Here is a 23,087-nt window from a genome sequence, read left to right as displayed (position 1 = left end):
AATTCTTTGCTCGTGTGTCGGCATAAAGCGCTGGGCTATGTTGCGTTGTGTGTTTTTGTTTCATCCGTTTTGCCTGTAGCCAGGTCAGCGGCAATAGAAATTTAGAACGGGGAGTTGGGATTACCTTACACCAGCTACCTGGAGCGGGGCTTGGTCACGTGACCTTTCGGGCCTCCAGTGTGGGAGGAGTAGAGCTATTCTTCTATCCTGCTGGGAGAGCCAGGGCTCCAGAGGATTTTCCAACGTCGGAGGGGCCTGGCCATCATCTGGTCATTTATCCACTTTATCGATGAAGCCCGTGAATCAGCGTCAGCGGGCTCATCCATGGCCACAGGTGGTGGAAATAGCACTAGAGCCGCTCTACTAACTTCTAGTCACGAGCTCTACATTGCATAATAGTTTTTTGTGTGTTGAAAAGAAGGGTTCGAGGCCTTAATGCAATTGATTCCAAAACGAAATAACGTTAATTTGCAAAAAGGATTCTTGATGATCTCCAGAAGCCCTCCAGCTCATAAGATTTTTTTTTTTACAGTTAAAAGCTTGTCTCCTGCCGTCATAATGCGATCTTCTGCATATAATTACGTTTAGCCACGTTATTTAGATAAACGGTGGCAAATTCTTATATTAAGGGCTAGATAGTAAATAGTTTAAGTTTTGCAGACCCATATTGATCTCTCATATATTCGTTGTTTCGTTTTCTTCAGTTCTACAATTCTTTAAAAGTATAAAAACTCTTCTTAGCTAAAGGCCTGTGGACTGTAGTTTGCCATCCCTTTTGGCTCTTGACTTTTTTGTTCCCTGTACTCTCAAAATCATAAGTTCCATCAGAGCAGAAATGTTATGCTTATTGTGGCTTACATAGAGAGGAACTAAGTGTATTTCTACCACCATCCATTAATATTAATAACAAACATCTTTGACCCTTACTGTGCATATCAGGCACCGTTCTGATTGCTTGTCTGTATTATTTAGTTATTCCTCACAGCAACCCTGTGAGGTATGTACTGGAATTATCTACATCTTACTCTAAGAAAGATTAATTTGCTTAAGGTCAGAAAACTAGGGTGGAGCCAGGATTTGGCTTTAGGCTGATTTTAGAGTCTGTGCCTTCCATTATATTGTCTTTTTTTTTTTCTCTATTTCATTTCATTTTTTACTTTATTTATTTAATTTTATTTCTTAATTTACATCCAAATTAGTTAGCATCTAGTGCAACAATGATTTCAGGAGTAGATTCCTTAATGCCCCTGACCCATTTAGCCCACCCCCCCCAACCCCTCCAGTAACGCTCTATTTGTTCTCCGTATTTAAGAGTCTCATGTTTTGTCCCCTTCCCTGTTTTTATTTTTCTTCCCTTCCCTTATGTTCATCTGTCCTGTGTCTTAAAGTCCTCATATGAATGAAGTCGTATGATATTTGTCTTTCTCTGACTAATTTCGCTTAGTATAATACCCTCTAATTCTATCCATGTAGTTGCAAATGACAAGATTTCATTCTTTTTGATTGCCGAGTAACACTCCATTGTATATATATATATACTACATCTTTATCCATTCATCCATCGATGGACTTTTGGGCTCTTTCCATACTTTGGCTATTGTCGATAGCACTGCTATAAACATGGGGGTGCATGTGTCCCTTTGAAACAGCATACCTATATCCCTTGGATAAATACCTAATAGTGCAATTGCTGGGTCGTAGGGTAGTTCTATTTTTAATTTTTTGAGGAACCTCCGTACTGTTTTCCAGAGCGGCCGCACCAGCTTGCATTCCCACCAGCAACGCAGAAGAGATCCCCTTTCTCCGCATCCTCACCAGCATCTGTTGCCTGAGTTGTTCATGTTAGCCATTCTGACAGGTGTGAGGTGGTATCTCGTTGTGGTTTTGATTTGTGCTTCCCTGATGATGAGTGATGTGGAGCATGTTCTCATGTGTCGGTTGGCCATCTGGACGTCTTCTTTGGAGAAGTGTCTATTCCTGTCTTTTGCCCATTTCTTCACTGGATTATTTGTTTTTTGGGTGTTGAGTTTGATAAGTTCTTTATGGATTTTGGATACTAACCCTTTATCTGATGTGTCATTTGCAAATATCTTCTCCCATTCTGCCAGTTGCCTTTTAGTTTTGCTGATTGTTTCCTTTGTTGTGCAGAAGGTTTTTATTTTGATGAGTCCCAATGGTTCATTTTTGCTTTTGTTTCCCTTGCCTCCGGAGACGTGTTGAGTAAGAAGTTGCTGCGGCCAAGGTCAAAGAGGTTTTTGCCTGTTTTCTCCTAGGATTTTGATGGCTTCCTATCTTACATTTAGGTCTTTTCATCCATTTTGAGTTTATTTTTGGGTATGGTGTAAGAAAGTGATCCAGGTTCATTTTTCTGCCTGTCGTTGTCCAGTTTTCCCAGCATCGCTTGCTGAAGAAACTGTCTTTATTCCATTGGCTCTTCTTTCCTGCTTTGTCAAAGATTAGTTGGCCATACGTTTGTGGGTCCATTTCTGGGTTCTCTATTGTGTTCCATTGATCTGAGTGTCTGTTTTTGTGCCACCATTATATTGTCTTAATGACACTGTAACGGTGAACTGTTAAGCCGCTCCATTTGGCTTTCATTACTTACCTAGGGTGTTTTTCCTTTTCTTTACACCTAGGTGCCTGTAACTTCATGCATCTTTCTATAGTTCCACACCCAGCTCTAGACTACTCTGCTGAGTTTCCACGCTTCCCAAATTCTTGAGTTCAAATGTCTCTTTCCTAAAGGTTAGAGCAAATGACAGTAAACGTCAGCCTTCCATAGGGTAGTTTGCTTTGTCTCTTTTTTTAAAATATATTTTTAATTATTTCATAATATTAAGTATTTTTCAGAAACTACAGAGAATAAAATAAATATACCTATAATTCCACTACCCAGAGATAACTACTGTTAACATTTTGCAATGTATTTGTCTGGACATTTTTTATGCATTTGTGTACTTACATGTATATAAATATTTATGTAGACTTTAAAACTAGAATTAAACTGTACATAAAAAGTAAAATGCTCATTGTAACAAAATTTTTTTGAGAAGACAGAAGAATATAAAATGAAAGCCCTTTATTCATTCCGTGTGTAGACTCGTAGCTTTATGGACTTGTTTCTCCCTCTGCAATAAGAGGGTGTCTTACTGTATATATTGTTCTGCACCTTGCTTTTTCATTTAATATATATTGCGGACATCTTTCTACTGTCAGTATTTACATGTATACTGTGTTTCATTTTTCTTCCAAACTGCTGTGCAGTGTTCCATGGTATATTTGTAGTGTATTTAACCATTTCCTACTGGTGTGCTTTTACATTAGTTCCAGTGTTCCACTGAGGCAAACGGTGCTACAATGAACATCTTGACTATTTCTGTAGGCCAGAGATCTGTGTATGCTACATATACGTCTTGAGTATTTCTACAGGTTAAAGACCAATTCGAGGATTCACAGTTCAGATTTTGTCAGATGACTAAAAAGTGCCTGCCAAAAAGGCCTTAGCAGTTTGCACCACTACCAACTGTATATGGAAGTGCTCAAATAGATCCGTTCTTACTAGAGTTATGTATTAACCATATTTTTAATTTTTGCTAATCTTACAACCCCACAATGATACCTTGTTTTGATTTTAAAAATATTTTTATTGTTAGTGAGGTTGAACATTTAATATTTTGTTTATTTGACATTTTTACTTCTGTGAATTGTTCATTTGTTTTTGTCTTTTTAGTGGTGTATCAGTAAGGAGGCTTTTAGTTTCAAAGAACAAAATTAAACTCAGCTTGGCTTATTAAAGGGGATTTACTGACTGATAGCTGAAAAGCACAAAGGGAGGATGGACTTCAGATATGATGCAGTTTTCCTTTTTTCTAGTTTCCTTTTGTGAAAGTCTCGGCTCTGTCCTCTTTTGGGGGTCAGCTCTCTATGCTTAGGCTAACTTTTTTCATGTTTGCAAACTGTGGTAGCTGTGCCAAGCTGCAGAAGGAAAGATTTATATTCCAGAATTCCAGGCAGAAGATATGCCTTGGGTGGAAGCCACCCAAGTGTCAGACTTACTAGATTATCCCTAAGTCAATACCAGCGGTCAAGTCAATACCATGCACAATTGTTTTAGGCCTCGGTTATCCGAACCAATGATCTTGACAAAGAAAATGAAATTATTCTAATTGGTTTAAACCCTGGAGTTGGGCTGGATTCAATCCCATGTAAACGACATATGGCAACTGCATAGCGGGGTGAAATGGATATTTGGGTGAAAACCACAGATTCCATTGTATATTATTTCTCTTTTTTCTGTCATTTGTAACAGTTCTTCATGGATTATGGATACTAACCCTTTGTTTTACTTAAACCTTTGTTTTATGTGTTACAAATATTTTTTCTGAATCTATTGTTTGCCTTTTAACTTTCTTTTAGTATCTTTGCTGTGTAGATCTTTACATGTTAATTTAATCATATCCATTAGTTTCTCTTTTCCTTTATGCCTTCTGGATTTTATGGCATATGTTGGAAGCCTTGCCCCATATAAGATTACGAAAATATTCTCTGACACTTTTTTCTAGTACTTTTATAGTTAACTTATGAATAATTAGGTTAATCTGTCTGGACTTGATTTGTGCATGTATGAGTTATGGACCTAAAGTTTTTTCCAAATGATTAGCCATTTCCCCCAACGAATCCATTGAATAATTCATCTTTCTCTTGTTTATTTGAAATGTTATCTTTATTACATACTTAATTCTTTTGCACTTGAGTGTGCTTCTGAACTTGCTACATCCTGTTCTATTGACTAGTTTTATTGGCTCCTGTGGCAGCGTTGCACTACTAGTTCCTCGTGTTGTTTTTTAATTTTTTAATGTTTATTTTATTTAAAAAAAATTTTTTTAACGTTTATTTTTGAGACAGAGAGAGACAAAGCATGAATGGGGGAGGGTCAGAGAGAGGGAGACACAGAATCTGAAACAGGCTCCAGGCTCCGAGCTGTCAGCACAGAGCCTGATGTGGGGCTCGAACTCACGGACCGCGAGATTGTGACCTGAGCCAAAGTTGGCCGCTCAACCGACTGAGCCACCCAGGCGCCCCAATGTTTATTTTTTTTTTTTGAGAGAGAGAGCGTGAGCGTGAGTGGGGGAGGGGGAGACACAGAATCCGAAGCAGGCTCCAGACTCTGCTGTCAGCACAGAGCCCGATGCAGGGCTCAAACTCATGAACAGCAAGATCATGACCTGAGCTGAAGTTGGATGCTTAACTGACTGAGCCACCCAAGTGCCCCAGTTCCTGGTATTTCTATAGAAAGTTTTGGTATCTGTTGGAGCAAGGTCCACTCCTTTTTCTTTATCGACATTTGCTTGATTATTTTTATGATGCTTAAGATGAACTTAAGGGCATTTGTATCCAGGACTCATGTGGCATCATGGGTAGCTTCTGGAAACAGTGGTGCTCATCTCATGGGCCAGTTTGTCTCTCCCTGGCCAAAGTCTTTTGAGCATCCCTAGGCTGGTGAGCCTGGAGTTTGGATTCCTTCATCTCTTTTCAATCCATATATCTGGAAAAATGTGATTTTTTTTCCTTTATTGAAGTCATAGGGCATCCTCTTTTTAGTCTGTAAAGACCCAAGAGAAGTTAAACAAGGCTTTTGTATTTTCTATTGTATTTTTGTAACAAATTACCCCAAAATTTAGCAGATTAAAACAAAAATTTATTATTTCATACAGTTTTTGGGGGGTGACTTAGTTCGGTGGTTCTGACTTAATTTCTCATGAGGTTGCAATCAGAATGTTGCCCAGAGCTGTCATCATCTGAGAGCTTGCCTCTGCTTGAGGGTCCACGTCCAAGCTCATGTGACTGTTGGCAGGAGGTGGCAGTTCCTCACCATGTGAATCCTTTCACAGGTGTTGGCTCGAGATGTGCCAGCTGGCTCCCCCCCGGAGTGAGGGATCAGAAGGACCAAGAGCAAAGTTGCAGTGTTTCTTATAGCCTGATCTCAGAAATGACACAGTCACTTGTGTTGTGTTCTTTTGTTTACATGGGCCACCTGCTGTATGATGTGGGAGGCAACTGTACAAGGATGGGAATACCAAAAGGTGGAGGTTATTGGGAGCCGTCTTGGAGGCTGGCTACCACAGTCTTCATAGGCAAATCTCACCAGCTTTTTTTTTTTTTTTTTAAATTAAAACATGTTTCAAAATTGAGAAATTATAAAAGACAAACAAATGACAATTCTTCCTTACACCTTGCCCCCTACTCACTCAGTTTCTTTCCTCTTTTTTTATTTTTTAGGTTTATTTACTTATTTTGAGAGAGAGAGAGGTGGGGAGGGGCAGAGAAAGAGGGAGAGAGAATCCCAAGCAGGCTCCACACTGTCAATGCAGTGACACTCACAAACCGTGCCCAGCGAACTCACGAACCGTGAGATCGTGACCTGAGCCGAAATCAAGAGTCGGACACTTAACCAACTAAGCCACCTAGGCGCTCCTCAGTTTTCTTCCTTTTTAATGTGTTTTTCTACTTTCAGGGATATTTTTACACAGATACAAGGAAATAACATACATTATTTTTTCTCCTTTTAACATGAACAATACCTGCTGTCCCCTATTTTACACTTTTTCCATTTAATACTGGTTACCAATATACTATATGGTACATAACCATTTCCTTATCTTTCATAGCTGCATAATATTTCACTGGGTGGTGGTTGTTTGGTTTACTTAACCAATTCCCTATTGACTCTTCTAATCTTTCACTGTTACACGCAGTAATGAAATGCATCCTGTCTCGTGTGTAGGTAACGTCCTTGAAATAGATTCATGGAAGTGGAATTGCTGGGACAAAAGTTCTAGGCAATTGTAGTTGTGACAGTGAATTGCCCAATTGCCCTCTGTAGGGATTGCCCCAGTTTGCCCTCTCTACAGTAGTATGGAGAGCTCCTGCTTGTGCATACTCTTAGCACACAGTATATCAAACCTTCCAGCCTTTGCCAGTTTCACAGGTCAAATATTCTGTCTCTATGGTTTCAATTTGCCTTTTCCTTAGTAACTTCTCTTCATGTATTTAAGAGCCATTTGTATTTCTGTTTTTATGAATAGTGTGTGCATATCTTTTGTCCATTTTTCTTACTGATTTGTAGGAATTCATTTTTGAAGAATTTAGGGAAGCAGTGTATTTTAAATATTTTTAATATCTAGGGTCTTTTCATTTTTTTGTTATTTTGAAACAATAGCGAGCTTATTAAAAATAGCAAGTGCAAGGGCACCTGGGTGGCTCCGTTAAGCTTCCAGCTCTTGGTTTTTGCTCAGATCAGGATTTGTGGGTTCAAGCCCTGCACTGGGCTCCTTGCTGACAGCAAGGAGCCTGCTTGGGAGTCTCTCCTCTCTCTGCCCTTCCCCAGCTCGCTCACGCTCTCTCTCGCTCTCTCTCTCTCTCTCTCTCACACACACACACAAAATAAATAAACTTAAAAAAAAAGTCGCAAGTACAATACATGACCTTTTTTTTCTTACAGCAGTTGGTAGTAAGTTGTTGACATGACACTACACCATTCCTAAATTCTTTAGTGTACATTTCTTCACATACAAACATTGCACAAGACATTATATCTAATCACAGCATAACCTTCAAAGTCAACAAATTAACATTGGTGGCTTCATGGTCATGTCCAGCAATCTCTCTACTCCTTTGACCCTAGAGAAGGATGTAACCTCTGGAGCTGGACTGCCTGGCTTCAGATCCCAGCTCTGCCCCTTACCTGCTGTGCATCTTTGGGCAAATCACTCAGTCCCTGTGTGCTTCATTTTTCTCGTCCCTACAAAGAGTGTAATAATAATGCTTAAAATAGTGGTTTACGCACTATGAAAGCCATGTCAATGTAGCTATATTATCAGAGAAAGGATAGTTTGTAATACAGTAATTTTATAGTACTTTATAGCCACCATGGATAAGATGAGATCATAGACTATAAGCCACAAAATTGTTCAAGTAACCCAGGATATATTTTTGGTCTCCTCTTTTTAGATTTCAGAATGACTTCCATCTTGACTTACACACTTAAAAATCTTCCCAGTACATCAAAATGGGCCCTCAGATTTTGTAAGTATTTCTTCTTTCTTTTTAAGATTAGAGTTGGATTTATAAGTAACTTACACAGACATTGAATTGTTCTGCTTTTTGTAAACAGTCTGTTTTTATCTTCCAGCTTTAAGACCTCTAAGCTGTTCCTCCCAGCTACGAGCTGCCCCAGGTACAGTAATTTATAAAATAAACATTTCTGGTTTAAAAGTTAGATTCTAGATTTGTGATTTATGAATAAAAACCAAGACTAATTTGCCAATTCTCTCTTTTTTCTGAGCAATAGGAACATCACAATTGCCTTCACATTAAAACAATATAGGGCTAGCCAGTAATAACGTTACATGGTGTAGGGTTGCCAGGAGGCTACTGATGGACTCACGGCAGTTCCGTGTACCTGCTGGTCAGTGTAGTCGGCTGTCAGTCCTGGAGATGATTAGAATACAGACATTTTGAGACAAAGTTCGCTTTTTTACATTTGCGGTGAATGATGTGGGCTTCTCTGTCAATCCACATGTGGGAGAGGACCCATTCCTGAAATAGGGGTGATTGGGGAAGTCATTAATAGAAGAATGTTGTTTAGTCGGGAAATGTGTTGAATTTATATGGTCATGTAGACCCTTGGTAAGCCCAGTGTAGGTATGTAAATCTGCTGTAGGTATGTATCTTCACTGACCAGAGCTAAAAACACTCTGACGTGTTCATGCCATTATTCTCTTTGCCCGGATCCTATACTGACCTATGATTTAACGATTTTGGTTTTATTATGCTATTTCTACTTGGACGATAGCTTAATAGAAAAGCATCTTGCCAGGATTCAGAAGACCTTTACTCTGTTCCATCCAGTTCTGTCTCAAGTCACTGTGACCTTGAACTGGTCATTTTACTTCCCTGTGCTTTTAATTTCTTTGTCTAAAAAAGAATAACAATTGTAGTCTTGTTAGAGTCTCAGATAGTTATGAAGGTATCTCAAAGCACTTTGAAAACTAAACTCAATATAAGTGAAAAATGGTATTTTTAGATACATATATATTTTTACAGTTTTTTAAAATGTTTTTTTAAGTTTGTTTTTTTTTAATTTATTTGAGAGAGACAGACAGCAGGAGTGGGGGAGGGACAGAGAGAGAGAGGGAGAAAGAGAATCCCAAGCAGGCTCCATACTGCTGGTGCAGAGCCCCACGTGAGGCGCGAACCCACAAAACCACGAGATCATGACCTGAGCCAAAACCAAGAGTTGGATGTTTAAATGACTGAGCCACCCAGGCACCCCTATATTTTTACAATTAAAAAAAATTTTTTTAAAGCAGGATCCCTGCGCAACATGGGGCTTGAACTCATAACCCTGAGATCAAGAGTTGCATGCTCCACTGGCTGAGCAGCCAGGCACCCCGATATTTTTATATTTTACATATAGTATATTCTCAGAGGTCTATTGCCTAATCCCATCTAGCGAAGTTTAATGTTGTCATATAACAAATAGATTTCTTCTAGCCTCTGAAGTCTAGCTAGAGTATCGATTTGTTTTAGTCTCATGAAGAATAATTCCTTTCTGTCTCATTTACCTTTTCCCTAATTCAGATGCTTGCCCTGATGCCTTTGCTATGCAGTCACATAAATAGACCTGATTCTTGCCAACTGGGAGAAGGTCAAACCGAATACCAACAGAGGGAAAGCATTTACCCAGCATTTAGACTATTTTTCTTTACACTTGTTTCTATCTCCACAACTGTATTGCAAGCCCTTGTGAGACCTGAACCTTTTTACATCCCTGGTGTCTAACAGTGATTTCTTTTTTTTTTTTTTTTTTTTTATATAATTTAACTTTATTTTTTATTTTTAAAAATTTACATCCAAATTAGTTCGTATATAGTGAAGCGATGATTTCAGGAGTAGATTCCTTAATGCCCCTGACCCATTTAGCCCATCCCCCCTCCCACAATCCCTCCAGCAACCCTCGATTTGTTCTCCATATTTATGAGTCTCTTTTGTTTTGTCCCCTTCCCTGTTTTTATATTATTTTTGTTTCCCTTCCCCTTATGTTCATCTGTCCTGTGTCTTAAAGTCCTCATATGAGTGAAGTCATACGATTTTTGTCTTTCTCTGACTAATTTCACTTAGCATAATACCCTCCAGTTCCATCCACGGAGTTGCAAATGGCAAGATTTCATTCTTTTTGATTGCCGAGTAATACTCCGTTGTATTACACCATACCACATCTTTATCCATTCATCCATCGATGGACTTTTGGGCTCTTTCCATACTTTGGCTATTGTCGATAGCACTGCTATAAACATGGGGGTGCATGTGTCCCTTTGAAACAGCATACCTATATCCCTTGGATAAATACCTAATAGTGCAATTGCTGGGTCGTAGGGTAGTTCTATTTTTAATTTTTTGAGGAACCTCCGTACTGTTTTCCAGAGCGGCCGCACCAGCTTGCATTCCCACCAGCAACGCAGAAGAGATCCCCTTTCTCCGCATCCTCACCAGCATCTGTTGCCTGAGTTGTTCATGTTAGCCATTCTGACAGGTGTGAGGTGGTATCTCGTTGTGGTTTTGATTTGTGCTTCCCTGATGATGAGTGATGTGGAGCATGTTCTCATGTGTCGGTTGGCCATCTGGACGTCTTCTTTGGAGAAGTGTCTATTCCTGTCTTTTGCCCATTTCTTCACTGGATTATTTGTTTTTTGGGTGTTGAGTTTGATAAGTTCTTTATGGATTTTGGATACTAACCCTTTATCTGATGTGTCATTTGCAAATATCTTCTCCCATTCTGCCAGTTGCCTTTTAGTTTTGCTGATTGTTTCCTTTGCTGTGCAGAAGGTTTTTATTTTGGTGAGGTCCCTGTAGTTCATTTTTGCTTTTGTTTCCCTTGCCTCCGGAGACGTGTTGAGTAAGAAGTTGCTGCGGCCAAGGTCAAAGAGGTTTTTGCCTGTTTTCTCCTCTAGGATTTTGATGCCTTCCTATCTTACATTTAGGTCTTTTCATCCATTTTGAGTTTATTTTTGGGTATGGTGTAAGAAAGTGATCCAGGTTCATTTTTCTGCATGTCGCTGTCCGGTTTTCCCAGCACCATTTGCTGAAGAGACAGACTGTCTTTATTCCATTGGCCCTTCTTTCCTGCTTTGTCAAAGGTTAGTTGGCCATACGTTTGTGGGTCCATTTCTGGGTTCTCTATTGTGTTCCATTGATCTGAGTGTCTGTTTTTGTGCCATAACAGTGATTTCTGTTGATGATGATCGTGTGCAGGAAGGCACATGATAAGACAAAGGAATGTGACCAGCTGGTGGGGGTGGGGTGGGGGTGGGAGGCATATGCTGAACAGGTTTTAGGTTGCAGTAATTTTATAACTTACTCCTCTTGAAGCTCACGTGAATGTCCTTGCTTGACAGAACTCTTAGGATGAAGGATTTAGAATAGAGGGATACAGAATTTGTTGGTGTTTTCAGTCATTAGACAGACTGGAGAATATGGGCTGGTTCAGTGTTTATATCTATATGTTATGTGTCTATATACACACGTGTGTATACCACTGGGATAATATGTAACACATATCTGCTTTGACTTTAATTATATATGTAAAATATAGAATGTGTATCAGCCATAAAATCCTAGGTTTTGGAGTTGGGAGGAGCCTTTTGAGGCCATCTAGTTCAGCAAATAGTAAAGTTTTGGCAGGGCAGGGACTTGAACCCAGATATTTTAATCCCCAACTCAGTTTCTTAGAATACATTGTGGAATACATAAAAAGGAGCCTTTGAGAAAATTCTGATGTGGTTGGGAGCCAGTGTGCACAAGAAACAGAATGAGAGACCGTTGGGTGACTCCAGTACATAATGAGTAGCAAATATTATTTTTAAATGTGGCTTGTAACATTAGTTTAATTGCTTTATAATATGCCAAATTGTTTTGAATAGCCAATTTTTTCCCCAGAGGTTGCCAGAAGTTCAGAGGCAAGAACCATAGGTAACCTTAGTTATCAGGGACAGGTTTCCTAGGAGGTGGAATGTGAACCAGCCTTGAGGGATAAGAAAGAATTAGCAGAGGCCACTCGGATGGGAGGATACATGAATGAAGGCAGGGAGGTTGAAATGAACCCACGAGCAGTGTGAGGGACTGGGGCTCACTCTTCTTGTTATGTGTTGAATAGGGGAAAATGCTTTGGGAGAGTTGAGGTGGAACCTAGTGAAGCCGGGAATTCATTAGAAGAGTTAGGAATTTGAATTGTATCTGGAAGTGTATAAAAGGGACATGTGGTCAGTGGAAGGACACGATGGCATGTCATCTGACTTCCCCTTATTTCTTTATTGTCTCCAAGGTCAGTCACGAGTAATCTGCACATCTTCCAATTTCATGGCCTCTTTCCAGTCCTCATTCTCCTTGAGTATTGAATCATTTGACCATCTTGTGCTCCTTGATTCTCTCCTCTTTTGCTGTCAGGCATTGATCTCTACTGACTCTCCTGCTGTCTCTCAAGTTCACCTTCTGTCCCACACCTTCCCCCTGCCCTCTGAATGTAGGGAGGTCAACAGATCCAAGTCCTTAATTGTGAGTAATGGACCTGCTCAAGTGAAGGATAAGAGGGCTTGAGTGTGCTGCAGCTGGGAAGGCGGTAGGAACCAGGAAGCCCTAGGGGCCAGCTACGCTGTCTTCTCCTGGACATGTGGTGTGTTCTTTCCTGGCTTTTCTCTTCTTTCTTTACATCCTTCTTCATTCTGCCTGCTGGCTTCTTTGCTCACTCAAGGTTTTTGCTTCCCCATAACTGGCTTACAAGTGACTTCAGTTTACCAGTGCTCTGGTTTTCCCTCAGCATCCTTTCAGCTTCCACTAATTAGTATTTGTCTTCATGCTTCTTTGCATAGATTCCTAAGAGAGAGAATCTGACTGGCACAGCTTATCACTTACAGGCAGGTGACATGGGTTACTGGCTGGCCACTCTCTGGATTGTCCTTTGGTGGTCCAGGACCCACCTGGAATCTAATCAGCTTTGGCCGTGGGCTCAGGGATGAGGTGTCTGTGGCTGCCCAGCTCCCTTTAGAGGGGGGATGGGTGAGCTGCTGCTGTCAAACCTGCCTCTTGTTCTTCCGTGTTCCGAACCGCAAGTACTTCATGGGTCTCCCACCTACACCCCATTTGTCTTCAGAGCTTTACCTCGTCAAGCGGACATACCCACCTGGGTGTCTCTCTGTCACTTCGAAGTCAGCATATTTAGGAGTGAAGTCATTTTTCTTCCCAAACCAGTTGTTACTCTGTGTAGAATAGTTAGGTTTTCTTAGTCTCTAAGCTTCCTTTGTAATCCTGTTGTCCTTTCTTTCCATATCTGATTGGTCACCAGGATGCCTCGTCTTCCTTGATAAAATCTCTTGTCTAGGTCCCTTCCTTCCATTCATACACTGATACTGCCTGTATCCTGGCTTTTAGCACCACATGCTTGAGTCTGCCAGAGTCTCCTTGCTGATCTCCCTGTGCCTTTGTGTCCTGCACCAGCACACCTCTGTTAGAGCTGACGGGGGAATCTGTACCCCATTTTATCATGGTTCTTAGCTCTGACCACTGTTGCCTTCAAGTTGATTGTGGATATTTATCATAAATAGTTCTCTATGATATCAGTAGGTGTGGTCAGGTCAGAAGACTGTACATAACACATAAGTGTATGCATGTATGTAACTTCAAAGAGAAAAAAGTTTGAAAGTTATACACCAAATTAGCAGTATCTCCTTCAAAGGAAATGATAGGACAGGGGAGGGCATCAAGAGGGAACTTTAGTTTTACTCTCCATCTTTTAGAGTTGTGTGTTTTTGTTTTTGTGTCTTTGCCACAAGCATGTATTCATGTTTGTTTGTTTTTTTAATTAAAAAATTAGAGAAAGGTTGCTCTTTTTTTATTGAAGTATAATTAACTGTTATATTAGGGTAAGGTGTGCAACGTGATGATTCGGCAGTTCTGTACTTAGTGCTCATCAAGATAAGTGTATGCTCAATCCCTTTCGTCTACTTTACCCATTTCCCCCACCTACCTCCCCTCTGGCAACCCACCAGTTCTCTGTATTTAAGAGTCTGGTTTTTTGTTTGTCTCTTCTTGTCTTTGTTCATTCGTTTTGTTTCTTAAATTCCACATATGAGTGAAATAATATGGTATTTGTCTTTCTCTGACTTACTTCACTTGGCATTATACCCTCTAGGTTCATCCATGTCGCAGATGCCAAGATATCATTCTTTTTTTATGGCTGAGTAATATTTGATTGAGTGCGTGTATGTGTGTGTACACATCACATCTTCATTCATGTATGGGTGGGCGCTTGCGTTGCTTCTGTATTTTGGCTATTCTCAGTAATGCTGCAGTATACACAGGGGTGTGTATATCTTTTTGAATTAGTGTTTTTGTATTCTTTGGGTATGTACCCAGAAGTGGAATTCCTAGGTCGTATGGTATGTCTTGTCTTTTCTTTTTTCTTGTCTTGTCTTTTCTTCTCTCTTCTTTTCTTCATTGCTTATTTATTTTTGAGAGAGAGACAGAGTGTGAGTGGGGAGGGGCAGAGAGAGAGGGAGATACAGAATCCAAAGCAGGCCTTAGGCTCCAGGCTGTCAGCACAGAGTCCAATGCACAGTTCAGACTCACGAATCGTGAGATCATGACCTGAGCCGAAGTTGGGCACATAACTGACTGAGCCACCCAGGTGACCCTAGATCATACGGTATTTCTGTTTTTAATTTTTTGAAGAACCTCCATAATGTTTTCCACAGTGGCTGCACCAATTTGCGATTTTCCCAGTAGTGCACAAGGGTTCCTTTTTCTCCACATCCTCATTAACACTTGTTATTTCTTGTCTTTTTGATTTTAGCCATTCTGACAGGTGTAAGGTGATCTCATTGTAGTTTTGATTTGCATTTGTCTGATGATTAGTGGTGTTGAGCATCTTTTCACGTGTCCATTGGCCATTTGTATGTCTTTTTTGGAAAAATGTTCAGACCCTCTATCATTTTTAATCAGATTATTTGGGGTTTTTTTGGTGTTGAGTTGTATAAATTCTTTATATATTTTGGATATTAACCTCTTACCGGATGTATCATTTGCAAATATCTTCTTCCATTCAGTAAGTTGCCTTGTTTCGTTGATGTTTTCCTTTGCTGTGTAAAAACTTTTGATTTTGATGTAGTCCCAATAGTTTATTTTTGCTTTTGTTTCCCTTGCCTCAGGAGACATATCTAGAAACGTACCGCTACAGCCAATATCAAAGAAATTACTTCTTGTGCTCTCTTCTAGGAACTTCATGGTTTTGGGTCTCACATTTAGGTCTTTAACTCATCAAAGTTTATTTTTGTGTGTGGTGTAAGAAAAAGTAGTCCAGTTTCAATTTTTTGCATGTCGTTTGATTTTCCCAACACCATTTGTTGAAGAAACTGTCTTTTCCCCATTGTATATTCTTGCCTCCATTGTCATAGATTAATTGACCATATAAGCATGGGTCTATTTCTGGGCTCTCTGTTGTGTTCCATGGGCTCTGAGTCTATTTTTGTGCCAGTCCTATACTGGCATGAGGGTTGCTCTTTTGATGTTGGAAAGTAACTATATAAATTGAGTCAAACAGAATCAGGAGGCATTCTAGGTTTTTGCAGAATGGCGATAATCACCAACCAAATGGCTTTTATTTCTACATAAAAAACAAGAATACTAAGCTATGTGAAGAGTAGATATCGTTTATTGAGACTCCTTTTTTTTTTTTTTTTGAGATTTTTATTTTTTAAAGTAATCTCTATACCCAATGTGGGGCTCAAACCTAACAACCCTGATATCAAGAGTTGCATGCTCTCAGTTGCAGGACTAAGCCATCCAGGCACCCCGGGACCTCTAATATTAAGGGAAGACCTGTGACACATTGGCTGCTCTCAATGTGATTGTCAAACACTTGATAAAAAGAAACAATTTTGTTAATGGCATGAATACTCTCATTAATGAATATACCATTATTAGGTATAATCTCTGTATTTACCTTAAATATCGTTTGGAAACTTGTAAATGCTAGTCAGTTTCTTAGCCTTTTTAAAAAATTTTTAATTGAACTGGTTTGGTAAGTGGCAAATGCAGCTTGGCATTGAATGTTGTAATTCTTCTTAGAATGTCTATTTTTGAAAATGTAAAAAGTCATCTGACTTCATATATTTGAATTAATAGTTCTTTGAACTTTACCTTAAAGCCGCCCAGACCAAGTCGAAGAAAACCTTAGCCAAACCCAATATAAGGAATATTGTGGTGGTGGAGGGTGTTCGCATTCCATTTTTGCAGTCGGGCACTTCGTAAGTATTAAATGATTGTGTTCTCTTCTTTTTTTCTTTTTTCTTTTCCAGCTTTATTCAGGGTATCACTGGGAAATAAAAATTGTATATATTTAGGTTGTACGACATGATTTTTTATGGTATACAATGTGATGATTTCATACGTGTATACGTTGTGAAATGATTACTAAAATCCGGTTAATTAACACGTAACTTTATTTATTTCTTCTTTTAAGACACTTTCGGAAGTGGTCTTTGCAAATGTAACCCAGTCGGTAATACTGTCGCTAGTGGGTTAATGTACGCATAGCATTCTTTATGAAATTAATACAGAATAAGTCAGGCCAGTGCTAAAATAAAATGGCAAAATTTGTTTTTCATCCTTTCTCATGAACAAGCCTATTATAGTTTTAGATTGAACCAGGCCAATTTTGAAAACCTAGTGTGGATCCAGATGCCTTGGTTCCAGCAGAGGTATGCTTTCCTTGTCTGGAGATAAGTACCTTGTTTCTGTCCTTGTTCAGAAGTTTGAATACTGAGGCTGTGGGCCAGTGGGTATTCAGAAGGGCCTTTAATTCATTGCTTTGGCTTCCTGATCAGAATTGCAGTTGACAGGCTGGTCGAAATCCCAGCATAGCACAACCCCAAGTAAATAGAACCAGAATGATCCTAGATGAGCACAGAAATCTCCCAGAACCAAACTGCTGTTCTCCTTAGACTTGTCTGCTGCTTTGTATCCCCAAGTGGGGCCTAGTCTGTCCAAAAGCTGATAATGGGCTTTGGTAACTAGGTTCAAACTAAGTGAAACACTAGTTCTGTTTTGTTTAGGTTGTTTTGATACTCATATTTTGAACAAGCAGTCACTATACTGCCCTGGGGAATGTTGGGCATCTGCTAAGAGGAGTGAGGCCTATCAATATATACTAATATAGAAAGTTTCTGAGGATGTGTTAAGTGTAAAGAGCAAGGTGCAGAGCAGTGTGTTTGTCAAAGATGCATACCTTTGTGTGTGTGTGTACATACACAAACAGTAAACGTTCTTTTTTAAACATATGGTTTAGAACCTAGAGAGTATTTTCTTACAGAATTAATGCTGTAAGTGAGTGGTGGTGAAGATTCTTCACTCACCCTCTTGTCTCAACATCGTAAAGCCATTTTTCTCTATAATCTTTTCCTCTACTGACAAGAGCAGTAAAAGTAAGAATCTGAAGCTATAGCAGCAGGAAAGTGAGGACAGGAGAGCCTTGTACTTTGCAGCAGCAGGGTAGAAAAAGAAAGTTCTGTCAAGAGCAGAAAGTTCTAGGCTAGGAAGACGATTCTTTTTTTGTAAGGGTTGCTTATATACTATGTAGGTATTTGTTTCCAGCTGTTTTACTAGTTATTAAGAAATTTGAACACGTTCAGCTATATCATTTACTTACGTTATTTAAACACTTTCTTTGGTAATTGGTATTTGCCTAAAGTTTGATTTGAGATATTCAGCACATTGGTATGGGGTTCCTTTTGTTGTTTGTGGTTGTGTTTTAGTTTAATTCAGGATCTTAACTGACTGAGATGACAAAGTACGTGGGCAACTTAGTGGTACAGAGAAGAGATAAACTTGGAATAACATAAGAAATTAAAGTTGATAGAAAAGAAGGAAAAAATTTCAAGGTAATATTTATGTAAAGAACAAAAGTGACAATATAGCGAGAAGAATTTATAAAGAAGACAAATAATCAAGTCATGAGATTGATGTTATGATTGAGGTGACAAATAGGTCTTCTATATATAATAAATGATTTTCTAGGTGGAAAAAGATCTTCTGTTCAATTTGAGGAAACTTTGCTTTTAACTTGAGTGCTATTTGGAAGACAAGGTTCTTAAAAGGGGAGGGCATTTGGGAAGCACTCGTAGGAATGGATGCCAGCAGTGGGATTTGGGAATCTGCTAATCATCCTTGTAGAGAAGGGTGTGGGAATGTGAGCGTTAACATTGTAAAATGATAATTTAGTGTTTGGACATTTTAAAATTGACACACAATGTTTCCCCAGATTATTCTGTTCTAAATTTGAGGGAACTCATTTTACCTCTGAAAGATTTGGAAAATTACAGATAATTCTTCTGTGATTCAGAGTTAAAATAAAAACATTTTTGGATTTTTAGGTTTTGATTTTCAGGAACTTGTAGAATGAACTTATTCAATCCAGTGGCCTAATCTTTGACTTAAAGGGAATTTATTTTTGACATTTAAACAGAGTTTGCATGCAGAGCTTGGTTTCTAAATACCGTTCTTCAGTATAAGGAGCCAGGCCTGCCTAGAAGAATGACCAGGGCTGAGCCAGAGAAAATACAAGATGAGGCTGGAGCATTTTGTAGTGCCTGGAAGTGAAGAAGTGCTTTAAGAAAAAAAAAAAATGACATGAGAAAAGGACAAGGGACCAATCTGAAATAACTTCCAATGATGAAAGCTAGAACAATTTGACCAATAAAATAGAGTATTACATCATAACCCAAAGAATAAATATTTATGTGAGTCCCATCTTACATAAATAAATAAATAATTGAATAAATACATAAATGAGAGAGAAGGGACACATCATCTTTACCAAAGAATTTCAGCTAATAAATATAGAAGGAATGATGAAAAGAAATGAATCACCATTGGAACACCACAGTAATAATTGCTGCAAGGAGGGTCTATGAATGAATGCTAAAATTAGGAGGTGAGAAACGTTGAGAAACGAGATACTTGCGTTGCCTCAACTCTTTCCCCCTAAATATTTATTAATTACTGTGGTGCTTTTAACATGTCCACAAATCCTTTGTTACTCCTTCCAGTAGGAAGTAGAGCTGAATTCTCCTCCCTTCGAGCGAGGTCCAGACTGGTGACTCACTTCTATACTCAACTTGAGTACAGAAAGGGAAAAATAGTGATGAAAACTGGCAGATACTGCTTTAACCAAGTGATTCACTAGTAATAAGTCATGTTGCTATCATGCACGTTCTGATATGAAGCAATGAGAAGGGCACTTCACTTCTCTCGTAGTCTTCCCCCAAACCCATGACCCTAGTCTTCAAATGTCAAGGTCACAAAGACCAGGAAAGGCTGAGAAACTGTCACAGATTGGAGGAAACAAAGGCATGACAACTAAGTACATGGATTTGGTATTAGAACAGAACAGGAAGCAGGCATTAGTAGAAAAACTGGTGAGATCCAGATAAAGTTAGCAGCTTAGTGAATGTTGTAGCAGTACCAATTTCTTAGTGTCGACGGGTGCATCATGGTTGGATAAGATATTAGCATTAGAGGAAGCCAGGCAAAGGGTATTCAGGATGTCTGTTCCGTCTTTCCAGTTCTGTCGTAGATCTTAAATGACTTCAAAAAGTTTCCGAAAAAGTCCTAATACATCCCTCAGGTCCCTTTGGACGTTGAAAAATAATCTATTTTAAAAAATGAAGTAAAGAGAACTGAGAAGATGGAGTTTAGTTTTAAAGAGCGTGCAACATATGTCATGATGAACAATAAGATACTGGGCCACATCTTGGTTAGATTCTTAGCCAGCTCAGTAAGAGTTCAGGCCCGCCAGGTTGCGAAGGATGACAAATAGTAGTCACAATATTGCTTCATTTGGAATGCTGGACTGCCTTAGATCATGAAGTGCATTTGCAGGAGCATATTAGATGGTATCTCTAGGTATTTCAAATAGAATGAAAACACTGTTAATGTTCTAGGCTTTTAGTTTAAATTGTTTCTTTTCTTTCCTCAGATATAAGGAACTGATGCCACATGATTTGGCTAGAGCAGCACTTTTGTAAGTAAATGCAGTTCTATTTTAGTTGTTACTCTAGTTTTTACATGCGAAACATGTTTAATAGGATTTCCATATCTAGGATATATTACCTTTTATGTGGTGAGAAACACACACCTACTAGCTTTTTCAAGATTTACTGACGCTCCATTTTGGCCATGTGTGCAAAACAAATTCAAGCAGCTGGTAGGTGTCAGCAGTGTTTATTTTGCGGGCTTGACAAACAGTTTCTTAGTGTGACAGTATTCCTTCACGAGCACTGTAGCTAGGTAGCTAGTTATAACCGATCAATGCAAATACAATGTATGTATTTGGTGATTATTTTATTTTATTTTATTTATTTATTTTGAGAGAGAGAGAGACAGAATGTAAGCGGGGGAGAGGCAGAGAGAGGGAGACACAGAATCAGAAGCACGCTCCGAGCTCTGAGCTGTCAGCGCAGAGCCCGACATGGGGCTCAAACTTACAAACCGGGAGATCATGACCTGAGCCGACTAAGTCAGACACTTAACCGACTGAACCACCCAGGCGCCCCTGATGATTGTTTTAGATGGGAGCTAATATTTATCTACAAAGAAGCCTAGAATGAGACTTGAAGATCCATGTGTAAGCCAAGTAAGAATGTAAAATTAGGTATGGTTACAGGAGATTGAGCCAGGTGAGTAATTTGGTGAAAGTCCTACAATGTGTGGCTGTTTCTGCAGTGGGAGTAGCATGTGAAGCATCACCTCATTCATTTTTCATCAGTGCCTTGTTTCTGTGTCTTCAGAAACCAGCCACAGGTCTCTTCTAGTTTGAAAAAACCCTCAGGTGACATTTCTGCCCATCTGATTCTTTTTCTTCTCTTCCTGCCAGACTTTAAAAATGAATGAAAGCAGCAGTTGCTTCTCTTTTCTTACCATTCATTTCCTTGAATCTCATAATAATTATTTCCATTCCTACTGTTCTTCAGTAACCATACTTTGGGGAGCTTCTCTCTGTAATGGCTTTTGTGGTCACTAAATGCACAGGCCTTTCCCCAGGCCTTGGTCTCTTTGTATTCTCTAGCATTGACCTGTCAGCTGTACTTGACCCCGTCTTCCTTTGACTTATTCATATTATGCCTTTAAGATTTTCCTTCCATCTTCTGAATGATTTTTCCCTACTTTAAAAAACTGGATCTTTTTAACTTTCCTACAAGTATTTCGCAAGTTTTAGTTCTTACAGCATTGCATTTCTATGTATGCATGCTTTTCCTTAAAAAAAATCTCATCTACTTAATGTTTATTTTGTTATGTGGAGGGTTCCCAAATCTCTAAACTTGACCCCTTAGACACTTCCAAGTGCAGTGTATCAAAAATAAAACTTACCAGGGTGCCTGGACTCAGTAGAGCGCGTGACTCTTGATCTCAGGGTTGTGAGTTTGAACCCCACATTGGGTATGGAGCCTACTCAAAAAAAAAAACAAAAATTGAAAAATAAAAATTATCTTTTCCCTAAAACTAGCTTGTTTTTCCATTAAAAAATGTTTTTAGTGTTCATTTTTGAGACAGAATGCGAGTGGGATGGGGGTAGCGGGGGGGCGGGGGCGCTCAGGCAGAGACAGAGGGAGGCACAGAATCTGAAGCAGGCTCTAGGCTCCCAGCTGTCAGCACAGAGCCCGACATGGAGTCAAGCTCAGCGAACCGTGAGATCATGACCTGAGCTGAAGTCGGATGGATGGTTAAGCAACTGAGCCACCCGGTTACCCCTTGTTTTCCTATGTCTTTTTTTTTTTTTTATTGTTTTTTAATGTTTTATTTTTGAGACAGAGAGAGACAGAGCATGAACAGGGGAGGGGCAGAGAGAGGGAGACACAGAATCTGAAACAGACTCCAGGCTCTGAGCTGTCAGCACAGAGCCTGATGCGGGGCTCGAACCCACGGACCGTGAGATCATGACCTGAGCCACTTATAAGCTGGCCACTTAACCGACTGAGCCACCCAGGCGCCCCGTCCTATTTCTGATTATGATCCCAGACTGGTGCTTTGCAAGTTTTTCCACAACTTCTTGTTTTAAAAACTGTCAAGTGTACAATAAAATTGAAAGGATAATATAGTGAGCACCTAAATACCTCCCACCTAGATTTAATAATTGTTAACCATTTGGCCATGTCTATATAGTTTAATAAAGCATTTGACAGTGAGTTGCAGACATCTTGAAACTTCAGCCCTAAATACTTCAAGTGTTTATCTCCTGAGCATAAGGACCTCCAGGATGTTGTTACTACAGCTAAAACAGTAACAGTGATTCCATAACTAGTAATGTTCAGTTCATAGTCAATTCCCCCATAATTGTTCCAAGAATGTCTTTTCTTTCATTAGTTTTTTTTTTACCCCCAAACCAGGACGCAGTCGAGGTTCATATTACAAATGGATAGGTCTCTTTTAGTCTCTTCAGTTTAGAACATTTTCTTTCTCCCCCAACATTCCCGTGCCCCAAAGGACAGGGACTTTTGAAAACTCTAGGCCACCTGTTTGGTGGAATGTCCCGTATTCTCAATGTTTCTTCATGGTGATATTTAACTTCCCTTATAAATTTCCTGTAAACTGGAGATGCGTTCTAGAGGCTTGATTAGTTTCAGGTTAAACAGTATTTGGGAAGAATGCTTTATGGGTTTACGCACGTGGTATTCTGTCATGTCAGGAGGCACATGATATGCGATACTAAATCTAACCACTCAGTCATGGTCAGACTGCCAGGTCTTTTGATTATAAAGGTACATTTTTTTCTTTTGCAATTAGTAATCTGTAAAGTGGTATCATAGCACCGTGTGACTAGCCCGTTCCCCAACGGTCTTTCACCAGATGGTTTTTAGCATTCATTGACAGTTTTGCCTGAATCAGTTTTATTACATCAGAGGTTACAAATTTATGATTTTTCTAATTTTGTTATTCCTCCTACATTTATCGGCTGGTATTTTTCTGTAAAGAACAGCTTT

General features: G+C 39.4%; 1 protein-coding gene across 1 annotated transcript in view; it reads left to right on the top strand.

Annotated features, from left to right (window-relative positions):
• HADHB (hydroxyacyl-CoA dehydrogenase trifunctional multienzyme complex subunit beta) overlaps positions 1–23,087 on the top strand; it is a 40,292-nt gene that overhangs the window by 355 nt on the left and 16,850 nt on the right. Inside the window, exons 2-5 of the mRNA XM_030311490.2 lie at positions 8,011–8,085; positions 8,192–8,236; positions 16,259–16,358; positions 20,087–20,131. Of these exons, the coding sequence (XP_030167350.1) occupies positions 8,019–8,085; positions 8,192–8,236; positions 16,259–16,358; positions 20,087–20,131 (257 nt within the window). The 5' untranslated portion in view covers positions 8,011–8,018. The remainder of the gene's footprint in view (positions 1–8,010; positions 8,086–8,191; positions 8,237–16,258; positions 16,359–20,086; positions 20,132–23,087) is intronic.

Source organism: Lynx canadensis, chromosome A3 (assembly GCF_007474595.2).
Source record: "Lynx canadensis isolate LIC74 chromosome A3, mLynCan4.pri.v2, whole genome shotgun sequence".
Lineage (NCBI taxonomy): Eukaryota > Metazoa > Chordata > Mammalia > Carnivora > Felidae > Lynx > Lynx canadensis.
Note: the sequence above shows the minus strand (reverse complement) of the source record. Positions and strands in the feature narration are given on the sequence as shown.